A 12,665-nucleotide genomic window follows, 5' to 3' on the forward strand; every position below is an offset into this window, starting at 1 on the left:
AGAAGTCACTCTCTTAGACAAATACTCAAGCTTTGAGTATTTCTCTTTGCCTGGATCTGCTCAGTTATAAAAATAAGGGGTTGGATTATGTCTTTTCTTCTTTTTAAACTAAAGTTGTATTATTGCAATGGTTCTACTTAACAAGTGTTAAATATTAAATAAATGTTTTCTTGTGCTCAAATTCACAATAAAGACTACATTAAAAGACCCCACTTTTACTGATGCTCTGAAGCATATTGTGAAATTCATTTGACTTCTAGTAACAGATCTGCAAACACATTAAGTGATCACTTCCATGACGGCTCTGTTTCTTTAAGAGACCTCGGTTGTTAAGTTGGAAGATCACTGAACCATACGAGGGTCAATAAAAGAATAAAGTCACTGGTGAGTGATTCGAGTACAAGGAACTTGACTCCAGTTCAGTATCTGTGCGTCCATATGCTGTTCACAGTCAGAGGAGGAGAGTGTGGTCCCCGGGTGCTCGGCCTTCCAGGATGGCTTCGGGAAAACTAATCAAGCTGCTGGTGTTTGAGCTGCTTGAGTTTACTGCTTTCTGTGTCCCCACGTTGGTGATAATGGAACAGTTTGCTGTTGCCTATTCCACCACGAGGCGTCCGCCTGACAAAACACGTTATTGGCTGATTGTTTCCTGTTCAATTGCCTATGTAGCTTCAGTGACTCTCTTGATTTGGATTCCTGTGAAAGTTCTCTTGTACAAGAAACGTTATCTTTACCAAAAAATCAAAGGATGGTGAGTAAAAAGAATTCTTTCGCAGGGACCCCCTGGGATGCTTTCAAAGAGATTGTCTCATGTTCTCTGGGCAAGGATGCTAGCATAACACACAGGTGTGTAATGTTAGATTAAGGAGAAGTAATAACCACTGTTTCAATCAATGTATTCATAGTTGTTTAAACTATGGAAGTATCTTCCATATTTTTTAAAAATATTTTTTTGATGTGGAATATTTTTTTAAAGTCTTTTCTGAGTTTTCTGTAATATTGCTTCTGTTTTATATTTTGGCCATGAGATATGGGATCTTAGCTCCCTGACCAGGAATTGAACCCACACCCCCTGCATTTGAAGGCAAAGTCTTAACCATTGGACCACCAGCGAAGTCTCCTTCCATATTTTTTTTTAAAAAGAGTCATTTTTTTGCTGACTGATAATTGCAATTTACATGTATTCCTAAGACTCTGATACTCTGAGTAGTGATTGTTTTTGTACTAAATCCTCTGTACACTAAAGTGCACAAAGTTATCATAGTTAATTTACAGAAATCATAATCATGATTCTAATATAGAATTTTTCTGTTGTATAAAGCTGAAAGTAATGTCTAAAGCTGAAAGTAATGTCTAAATGTTTACCTTGCAATGTTTTGTAACTCTAAGGCATCCTTTGATCATTAACCAACTAAGATTTTTAAGCAAACTGGTTCCTTTATTTAGATTAAAAAAAAATACTTTGATTGTGTTGATAAATTCTGTTACCTTGGTGGTGAGAAGGGTAAGTATTCGAATAATAATACAGAAATATTTTAAATAAATCATGGCTTAATAAGGATTGAACTCATAGGTTAATGACTATATTGATCCATGTAAAGGTATTGAGAACAAATAATCTCTGGTCCTAATGTATTTTTCCTTTTAAATCTTCAGATCTGGTTCTTGTCATCTGAGATACATAGAAACATTTGAAAAACAAGGAACTGGGAATTTTAATTCAAGCAAGTACAGAAATGTAAAAATAATAGATAGAGCTATACAGCTGTATAGTGAGAAACACTGTAGGGAGAGTATGGCCAGGGAGGGTGGGGCCCAGGACCTACTTGTTAGCGCCTGATACTTGATGTCATCCCCTAACCCACTAGGAGACTTTCAGTTCCTGGAGGACAGATGTCCTGAGTGGTTTCTGAAAATAAATCCTGTGGTTGGCAGTGCTTTCATCAGTGGGGTTTAGGTGTTTTCCAACCCTTGACCCAAATCCTCAAGATCAACTAAGCTGAGCTGGGCCCTCCACCCCTCATATCTGCTAGGAGTTGCTTCAACTGTTCAAGACTCCTGACCAGGCCAGGAAGTGTTTGAGGGGATAAGGAGGGTCTAAATGACAACATGAGTAAACCAGTAGGAAGCTGGCCACACCAGCCCAGGAAGGTGCTCTCTGATCTTTTTCTGCATTGGCTTAATCCCTAGGACCTTTTAGGTCTGAATATCATTTAGGCGGGAAACCTTCCCATATTGCTTATTATTATTATGTGGGAGCTAAGATCCCACATGCCTCATGGTCAAAAAGCCAAAACATAAAACAGAAGCAATATGGTAACAAATTCAATAAAGACATTGAAAATGGTCCACCTAAAAAACTTGAAAAAATATTATTATTTTAAAATAATGTATTTAATATATATTATTATTGCTATAACTACTTCTTTACTGATTACTTATTATGTACTATAAAATGAACTTATCAGTTTCATTTCATTGCATACCATCTTGTGAAGTATGTTGTTTTTTGAGTTTATTATTCCCAAGAGAAAACTGAAGATTGGAGAGGTTAAGAAACTTCTATGGTCAGCTGACAAGTGAGTGGAAGGACTGTACTTTGGACCCAGGTCCGTCTGATTCTGTGGTTGGTCCTTCTAACCACTGCCCTAAACTGCTTCTTTGAAGGGTGAGGTCCCAGTCTCTGGGGGCCACTGAAAGGAAAGAAGGAGCAGTCTTTCTACTCCTTAGGGTCTGTGTTTTTGTTTGTTTGTTGTTTTTGTGTGTACATCTGGTCCAGCTACTTCCTTTGTGCTAAGTGGTCTTGGGCTGTCACAATAATTACATCTTTCAGTGATTCCTTTTGGAAAATACTCTTCCAGTTTTTTATTTCTGTTTGTAGGTGTGGTTGGTCATAAGTATTCTAAATAGTTTTAGGTGGATGGCATGTTATCTATGATTTCAGTGAAACTGTTCCCTCCATGACCTCTTTTACGAGCCATTGTTATCGCTTACTGGCCTAGAAAAGAAGAAATTGTTACTGAGTACTATTCAAGGAACCTTACACATTCCATACTGTTAGACTTTATGCCAGTGAGGTATCCACTAATAGTCTTGTTGTATAGATGAAGAAATGGAAACTTGAAGAAGTGATTAACTTTGGCTAGTGATATAAGTTTATAACTGGTGGAGCTGGAATTTGTGAGGCCAGTGTGGTCTGATTCTCTGCTGTTTCTTCCACCTTATGCAACTTTTAAAATGTTCTTTCTGACTTTGAATGCTAAGTATGTTTAAAAAAAATGCAGTTTTTCTAGTGTCATTACGATACATCTTCCCTAAAGATATATATTTGGATATTATATGTGATCCCCAAAAATGTGTATAGAATATTTTAATATATGTGGTAATACAGTGTGTGTCATATAACTTGATTTCTAGAGGAAGATGATGCAAAAATAATTGCTATTACAGAAAGTAGGAATTGAAAGTATGAGTTATTTTTGAAGAATACTTAAATAGGTGTTTATGTGAGATCTCATAGATTCTTAGCTTTCACAGCTACATTGTTGATGGGCCTATTTGAGAATCTCTCTGTACATCCACACTGGTGCCATGGGTCCTGTGTGGCTGGTATTCAGGAGAGAGTGAGTCATCCAGCTAGTGAATTCCTGACATTGTGGCTGAGGGGTGCAGACCTGAATTGAAATTCCAGCATCGGCCCTGATTGTGAGATCATCCTTTAAATTCTTTAAGTTTTAGTTTTCCTATGAGCAAAATGGGGACATCCTGGTTTCTTTATTGGGTTGTTTTAAGAAATTGAGTAAGATTATGCATGAAAACTTCTGAGCACAATGCCTAGCACATGGTAAGGACTTGGTGAATGTTAGTGTTATTATCTCAGGCTGAATTTAGTATCCATTGAAAACATGATCTGGTTTAACCCTCCGAATGACTCTGAGAAGTGATGATAAAACTGAAGAAAATTCTAGAAGTGATACTCTGTGTATCCAGAGAATCTTCTCAGTTTCTTTTATCCTTTGAGAGTAGTGAAGGTCAATAGAGTGAAATGATGAATATCTTATATTTTGTGATTCTATTCTATACATAGCGTGATTCCATTTATTTTTTAGAATTGAAGAATGGTGGCTCAGATGGTAAAGAATCTGCCTGCAATGCAGAAGACCTGGGTTTGATCTCTGGGTCAGGAAGACTCCCTGGAGAAGGGAATGACTATCCACTCCAGTATTCTTGCCTGGAGAATTCCATGGACAGAAGAGCCTGGGGGGCTAAAGTCCATAGGGTTGCAAAGAGTTGGACATGACTGAGTGACTAACATTTTCACTTTTCATGGTTGATTTATAATATTGTGTTAATTTCTGTTGTACAGCAAAGTGATTCAATTATATGTGTATATATATATATATACACACACATATTTTTATATTGTTTTCCATTATGGTTTGTTTCAGGATATATATTTTATTTAATTTGGCTCTGCCAGGTCTTAGTTCTGGCATGTGAAATCTTTCTATTATTGCAGCATGCAGGATCTAGTTTCCTGTCCAGGGATCCAACCTGGGCCCCCTGCACTGAGAGTGTGGCGTCTTAGCCACTGGACCACTAGGGAAGTCTCTGTCTCAGGATATTGAATACAGTTCCTTGTGGCATACAGCAGGACCTTGTTGTTTGTGCATACTGTATACGGCAGTTTGCAGCTGCTAATGCCATGTTCCCGATTCAGTCCTCCCCCAGTCCTCCCCTTCTTGGCAACCACCAGACTGTTCTATACTAGGGTGTGATTTTACATTTCATGTTCTCATTTGGCCTGCACTCAGTGTTGTAAAGTTGAGGGAATGGATATAATTGTCATTTTATAAGGGAGGAAACAAGGTCAGAAAGTTTAGGACACACTCTTAACCGACAGAAGTCTGAACTTTAATCCAGTGTTCTTCCTTTTACTCTTGTTAAACACTTCCTCATTCTTTTGGAGTGACTGTTCTTTTTAGGGATGCCTGTCATAATTTATAATAAACTAGAGACATGGTTTGAGGAAAAGAAGAAAAACTATTTATATCCACCCCAAATTTTATATCCCAGTAAATAAGAGGAAACTTTGCCTAGGATATCACAGAATGGGTGAAACCATTGAGCTATAGACCAATCAGTGAATGGGTGAAACCGTTGAGCTACAAACTAACCTGGAACTGAAGTAGATTTCCTCGGAGAGGGTACCTTGGGGAAGGATAATCCTAGAAGACTTTTGGGGGTTCCCAGACTGGATTGGGTGATATTTTAGGAATTTATCGAGTCTTGCAGAGTATATGATTCCTTTAGTCAGCCATCCCCAACCTTTGTGGCACCAGGGACCGGTTTCATGGAAGACAATTTTTCCATAGACTAGCATGGTGGGGTATGGTTTTGTGATGACTCAAGCACATTACATTTATTGTACACTTTATTTCTATTATTATATCAGCTCCACCTCAGATCATCAGACATTAGATCCTGGAGGTTGGGGACCCCTGCCTCAGACCATGACATGTCGACCATCCTGGGCAGTGCCAAGTTGGAAAGACTCCAATTGGAACATTTTCCTTTGTTGAGATCCTTAACTTACACTGCAAAATTTGATGTTGATTTATTTCTGGTGGCAGTGGGAGTCATAGCAGCAATAGTTCTAGCTGTCATCACAGTAAAATAAGAGTAAATATTGATTGAACAATTACTATGTACCAAGAAGAGTTGTAAACACACTGCCTGTGTTATTTTAGTTAATTCTCTTTTATGAAGAAGAACCTTTACAGTGTTCATTTTATGAGTGAGGAAATTGGGGCACAGAGGTTAAAAGACCACCTGGCCAGTGAGTAGGGAGTCAAGACCGACCCCATTTGTCTCGAGTCTGAGCGCCTTAATGGTGCGCAGCAACACACACGAGTGACCAGCTCACCCAAGGAGGCAGAGCTCACTCTTTCCAGCACCTCCGAGAAGGTCATGGGTGAATTGCCAGGAGATAGCAAGTGGTATTTAACAGTTACTTCTTCCCAGAGAACCCTCTTTCTCTCAGTCTGTCTGTCATCTTCTGAAAACCTCAAGACTGATCACTTTCTTGTCCTTGACCACAGGCTTTCTCTGCTTGTCCCACCTCCAGTCAGTCAGCAGGAGTGGATTCACTTTTGCTTTTCTCTCCTGCATATGCAGTCAGTCACCAGATTCCATGAGTTCTTCCTCTTTCATCTCTATCGACTCAGCATCTTGTTCTCATGACTGTTTTCCTCACCCCAGTCAGGCACTGATTTCCAGGGCCACTGTGCACTTGAGTCTCTGGCATGGCTCACCAACTTTTGATCTATTCACGTCCAGCGTCAGATCCCTTGTTCTGATCGCTTTTGCTCAAGGAGGCACAGAGAGAGTTTTATGAAACTCCTGGGGCTCTGGAGACCTTCACCAACAGCTGTCCTTGCCTTTTGCCTCTCTGTCCCTCTCATGCCCTCCATGTCCTTGTTGACAGAGTAATAACCTTGAAAAATGTTGCCTGCATTTCAGTTCCACCTCTAAAACTCTACTCTTCCCCTTGCTTTTAGAATTCAGTGTTGGAATCATCTGAAAGCTGAAGACACCTTAGTGTCCATCTATCACCTATTTCTCACAATACAGACAGTCTGCCTCTGATTTTAAAGGAGCTTCATGACTTTTTCTGTCTCTAATTATGAGAATGTGTTGTGTTGTGCTCACTCGCTCAGTTGTATCCAACTCTTTGGGCCCCATAGACTGTATCCCACCAGGCTCCACTGCTCTTGGAATTTTCCAGGCAATAATACTAAAGTAGGTTGCTATTTCCTTCTCCTGAGGATCTTCCTGACCCAAGGATTGAACCCACATCTCTTGCATCTCCTGCATTGGCAGGCATATTCTTTACCATTAGTGGCACCTGGGAAGCAATTATGAGAATAGTCTTCCTTATGTCCTTGTATTGAAATAAACTTTGCATGTGTAGCTTCCGTCCCATCTTCTTTGTAGATGTCACATCCTATGCCTTGCCTTAGATGCCAATGAATTTGGCCATGGCTGGGAGTCCTAACCATTGCCCCCTGATTTTCTCTTTTTATTGCTTTTCTTTTTTATATGTCAAGCATTTTAATTTGGAGGTTGCATATTTTAATTTGAATAGAAAAGTTTGGCTTCTGGGATACCCTGTCCAGTGGTTTGGACTCCATGCTGTAACCACAGGGAGCCCATATTCATATTCAATCCCTGGTTGGGGAACTAATATCCCAGATGCTGCATGGTGGGGCTAAAAGATTTTTTAAAAAGAAGAAGAAAAAGAAAATTTTTGCTTCAATCAGTCAATCAGCCAATTTTCAGTGATTCAACACTCACCAATTTCAGAGTACTGTCCTTGTAATGAAATTATGCTGGCATGGCTACCAGCAATGAATTAGCCACATGTAATGGTCACTCTCAGTAGCATGACACTTTTTTCTTCCTTTTTTTTTTAAAAAAAATTATTGGAGTATAGTTGATTTACAGTGTTCTGTTAATTTTCAGGTGTATAGCGAAGTGATTCAGCTATACGAATACATATGTCCCCTTTTATTGCTTTTCAAGCTCTCTCGTCGGCTCTCATAAACTGTCACTTGTGTGATAACAGCTCTCCACATTGTGTCTCTGAGGGTGACTTCCTGTCTGAGCTCACTGTGTCTATACTGAAGCTTTTCAAATATTTGAAGATGGAATCATCACAGCTATTTCAACCACATCCCATTTAGTCTGCTAAGAAGTTTTCTCCAGTGTCCAAGTCCCATCAGTTATTCTCTGCGTCCTGTGCTTTCTGGACCTTTTACTCTCTGTGATGTCTCCTTGGGATGCTAGCTGACTTGTTAATGTCTGAGTGTACTCTCCATGATACTACAGACCTTCAATTTATTACAGAGCACAGTAATGCGAAATGCAGCGAAACATGTATGTTGGTTTTAGAAAGCAGTTCTAAGGGTTAAGGCTTGAAAACCAACCTGTGTGTGTGGACGCTCTGTCTTCTGGACCTATCAGAGTAAGGGTTCCACCCTCTGGGCCACGGGTAGCAGGCCTGCTCTCTGCATCTGAGGAGGGAACCCCTGGGCCCATGGTAGAAGTGGAAGCTTCCCTGGCCTCTGTGGCATCATCAGAGTCATTCTTCCCTTTTCTTAATGATGGTACATCTTTGCAGCCAGATGGCTCTGTACTGGGCTTACCAGATGGCTCAGTGGTAAAGAATCCACCTGCTGATGCAGGCGATGTGGATTCAATCCCTGGGTCAGTAAGATCCCCTGGAGAAGGGAAGGGCAACCCACTCCAGTATTCTTGCCTGGGAAATCTCATGGTCAGAGGACTGGGTGGGCTACAGTCTGTGGGGTCTCAAGGAACTGAACAGAACTGAGCATGCACGCATGGCACGGCACGGCTCTGTATTCGTCCATTTCCTGCCTATCGTATCCTGGAAGTCTCACAGCCTTTCTTCATTTTGTCCTGTCTCTGTCGCCCTTCAGTGCAATCTGTTAGTGTTTCTGCTGAGATTGTTGATTGGATTCACAAGCCACAACCTAATTGTTTTCTCAAGAATGTGCTCTCTCATCTTTTCTGCATCTTTAGCAATATGAATATGAGTATGTCAAAGAAAATAAGACAATATGTTCTTCAGTTCAGTTCAGTTCAGTCGTGTCCGACTCTTTGCGACCCCATGAATCGCAGCATGCCAGGCCTCCTTGTCCATCACCAACTCCCAGAGTTCACCCAAACTCATGTGCATCGAGTCAGTGATGCCATCCAGCCATCTCATCCTCTGTCGTCCCCCTCTCCTCCTGCCCCCAATCCTTCCCAGCATCAAGGTCTTTTCTAATGAGTCAACTCTTCACATGAGGTACCCAAAGTATTGGAGTTTCAGCCTCAGCATCAGTCCTTCCAATGAACACCCAGTACTAGTCTCCTTTAGGATGGACTGGTTGAATCTCCTTGCAGTCCATGGGACTCTCAAGAGTCTTCTCCAACACCACAGTTCAGAAGCATCAATTCTTCAGCGCTCAGCTTTCTTCACAGTCCAAATCTCACATCCATGCATGACCACTGGAAAAACCATAGCCTTGACCAGATGGACCTTTGTTGGCAAAGTAATGTCTTTGCTTTTTAATATGCTGTCTAGGTTGGTCATAACTTTCCTTCCAAGGAGTCAGCGTTAGCTAGGTGTGTATATTGCCTGTGTGCTCAGTTGCTTAGTTGTGTCTGACTCTTTGCAGCCCCATGGACTATAGCCTGCCAGGCTCCTCTGTCCATGGAATTTTCCAGAAAAGAATACTGGAGCGGGTTGCCGTTTCCTACCCTGAGGTCTGTAAATTACTAAATCAAAATTTTAAAAGATTGTGGATAACTGTCTTTCAGCCTCATTACTTTGTTGTAGAAGTCTATGTATTTTATGCACTTGAAAATTCTGAGAAGGGTCCATAGGATTCACAAGATTGCCAGAAAGTTTACTGTATAAAAATGGTTTGGAAATATTGTTCTAAATGCTGGAGATAAAGTAATGAACAACTCAGATAAGGTACCTTTTCCCACGGAACTTACCTTGGAGTTAGACATGAAAGATCTATGATCTAGACTAGGTCTATCATCCAGAGACTCCCTGTCAGAAAAGAATAACCAGTGTAAATCTGGCAGATGGGGCAAGGTTGGTATGATCGCAGAATAACAAAATGTTATTAGTATGTTATTAGTATAGGTACGTGGATGTTGGGGAAGGGGCAGATCATTCTAAGTGAAGAGAGTAAAAGAAATAAGAGAAACCACCTCATGGAGAACATGTAGACAGTGGTGCTAGGTTTCCATTTGATTTTAATTACTTATCCACTGGAGATTTTTAGAAAATTCATTAAATCCACAAATAAATATATTTTGTGGTAAAATACACCTATCATAAAACTTACCATCTTAATGATTTTTAAATGTAGAGCTAGCTCATGGGCATTAAGTACATCCACACTGGTGTTGCTACCCATCCATCCACAGAAACTTCTTCATCTGGAAAAACTGAAGCTCTATAGCCATTAAACATTAACTCCCCATTCCCCACTCCTCCCAGCCCTGGTGATTTTGAGCTGAGTATTAAGATGTGTGTTACATTTACAAAATTAGACGTTTGCTTTATGGGAAAAATATTGCTTGGCAAGAATAGAAACACTAACAGGAAACTGGTTACGAAGCACTGCAGATAAGAGATGACAGTGGGTGAGCTACTGTGTTAGTGGACGATGATTTGAAATGCACTTTGGCAGTAAATCATGCAGGATTGGATGATGACTGGAATGAGTATGGGTTCCTTTTCAGGCCTGTTAAGCCTGAGTTGTCTATTAGACATCCAATGGAGGTAACAAATAGATAGGTGGGTGTCCAACTCCAGAGGTCAGGACAGAGGCCATAGTATATATTCTAGAATCTGTTTGCAAGTCCTGGGCGAGTGGGTGATGTTTAAATGATGGGATTGGCCGAGATAGTCAAGGCAAATACACAGATAAAGAAGAGGTGCTGGAATAATTCCTGAGGTACTCTGAAAGGTGAAGCTGAGAAGAGGACTCTGTGAATGCCCTTGCCAGCCTCAGAGAGCTGAGTGCTTCAGGAATCTCCATCTGGGCTCAGAGAAAGAGGCAAAGCTACCAATTTTAAAATTTCATCATACCTCTGGTTTTAGCAGGTTGATCTGGGTCTGTCTATAAGAGTTGGGCTATCTCACCCCTACCTTATGTCTATACCTAGAAAGTCTAGGATGAGGCTGGAGTAGAGGGACATAGCAGGCAGAAATTCTTAGTCTTCTGAAAGACTCCAATACTGTGTGCTTAAACAGACACTATCCTATAAACGTAATTAGTATATATTTAACTAAGGAGAGAGGAGGTAAATAGTTCATTATAGAAAAATTTGAGTGTATTTTACAGTATCTTCCTGTAAATTGATAATGCTAAATATATGTGTTAATTCTCTGTCATAAAATATTTATATGTTATATCTCAATAACTGTTTGATTGCTTGATCATGCAAGGCTTAAAAAGTGAAAGTGTTAGTCACTCAGTTGTGTCCGACTGTTTGTGACCACATGATCTGTCCATGGAATTCTCCAGGCAAGGCTTAAAAGGGGGTCCAAAAACAAATATGAAAAACGATGTATCCCTAGAGAGAGTCATGCTGTTCTTTTATTTTCAACTGGTCACGAGAGCCTGACGTGTTGGACAGGATTCTAATGAATGAATTATGAAAATACTGAACGTCATTTGTCTTGCACTGTGATGCTTTTAGCCATTGATGGTTTGTTAGTTATTTGGAAACCTTTCACCCTCTTGTTCTAAAAAAACATCCTGGCTTTTTGTGTGTTCCCCTTTGCCATACTCAAACATTTGGGAAATGGAAATAGGGAAGCAGTGGCTTCTTAGAAAAACTATAAAGGAGTGCAAGAACTGCACAATTGGCAAAATGTAACAGGAACTGTTGATCTTGTACATTATTGCTTTTGCTTATTTTTTCTCCTTTGCTAGGAGACCTGTTATGATGATGTGTGTAGTACTCACCACGCTTCCCAGCTTCAGCTTTTCTATAGCAGTGACTGAGGTATGGAATTTTGATTTCTTCTGCCTGTAAGATTTTGAGATTTTAGAATGTCCCCCTGTTCTTAAAATTTCACAGAATGGTATGCCCAACAAGTTTCTTAAAGTTGATTTTCTCCAGTCTTAGATCATTGTTATCTCTGTGATTGTGGAGGAAGGTCTAAGCCAATTTTTAAAAAGCTACTGTGTTTGTGTAGAGGGGTGGGGAGAAAGGAATATCACTTGAAAATAATAAATAAGCAAGGAATTTGAGAGAAGATCCACATTTTGTTTCTTCTAACCTGATGTTTTTCATGAGTGTTCTTGGTTCTAAAGAGAATAAAACAGTATCTCAGCGAACAGCCACTCACATAAGACCTTTGATAAGATATCTGTTGCCAAATAATTTGCATGTGATGTTTATTTGAAAATAAATTTGAATTTATTTCACCCAAAGGCAGCTCCCAAGAGACTCTGATGGATGGGTGTCTGCAGAATAGGAATATTATAGATACAACTTTCAGGCCGTGAGAACTCTTATTACCCAGATACTAATTCAAAGCAGAATGCCCTCAGGATGGGGAACACGTGTACACCCGTGGTGGATCCATATTGATGTATGGCAAAACCAATACAATATTGTAAAGTAATTAGCCTCCAATTAAAATAAATAAATTTATATTTTAAAAAAAGCAGAATGCCCTGCTGATCTTATTATTTATAAGGTGCTTAAAAGATGTAATTTTTTAATTTATTAATAAAATTTTTATTTACATGTTGAGTAGATTGTCACTAAGTGCATATTACATGAAATTAGATCCTGAGGATAGAGCACTCAGAAAATTTGACAGTCTCTAGCCTTCAGTGCGGAGAAGGCAATGGCACCCCACTCTAGTACTCTTGCCTGGAAAATCCCATGGATGGAGGAGCCTGGTGGGCTGTAGTCCATGGCGTTGCTGAGAGTTGGACACGACTCAGTGACTTCACTTCCACTTTTCACTAACATGCATTGGAGAAGGAAATGGCAACCCACTCCAGTGTTCTTGCCTGGAGAATCCCAGGGACGGCGGAGCCTGGTGGGCTGCCGTC

At 40.1% G+C, this 12,665-nt stretch overlaps 1 protein-coding gene across 1 annotated transcript in view; it reads left to right on the top strand.

The window, feature by feature from the left end:
- The first annotated feature begins 494 nt into the window (after positions 1-494).
- The window catches only part of TMEM236 (transmembrane protein 236), a 38,325-nt gene continuing 26,154 nt past the window's right edge, over positions 495-12,665 (top strand). The window contains exons 1-2 of the mRNA XM_068986680.1: positions 495-751; positions 11,529-11,601. Of these exons, the coding sequence (XP_068842781.1) occupies positions 495-751; positions 11,529-11,601 (330 nt within the window). The remainder of the gene's footprint in view (positions 752-11,528; positions 11,602-12,665) is intronic.

The sequence above is a fragment of the Capricornis sumatraensis genome, chromosome 15 (assembly GCF_032405125.1).
Source record: "Capricornis sumatraensis isolate serow.1 chromosome 15, serow.2, whole genome shotgun sequence".
Taxonomy (NCBI): domain Eukaryota; kingdom Metazoa; phylum Chordata; class Mammalia; order Artiodactyla; family Bovidae; genus Capricornis; species Capricornis sumatraensis.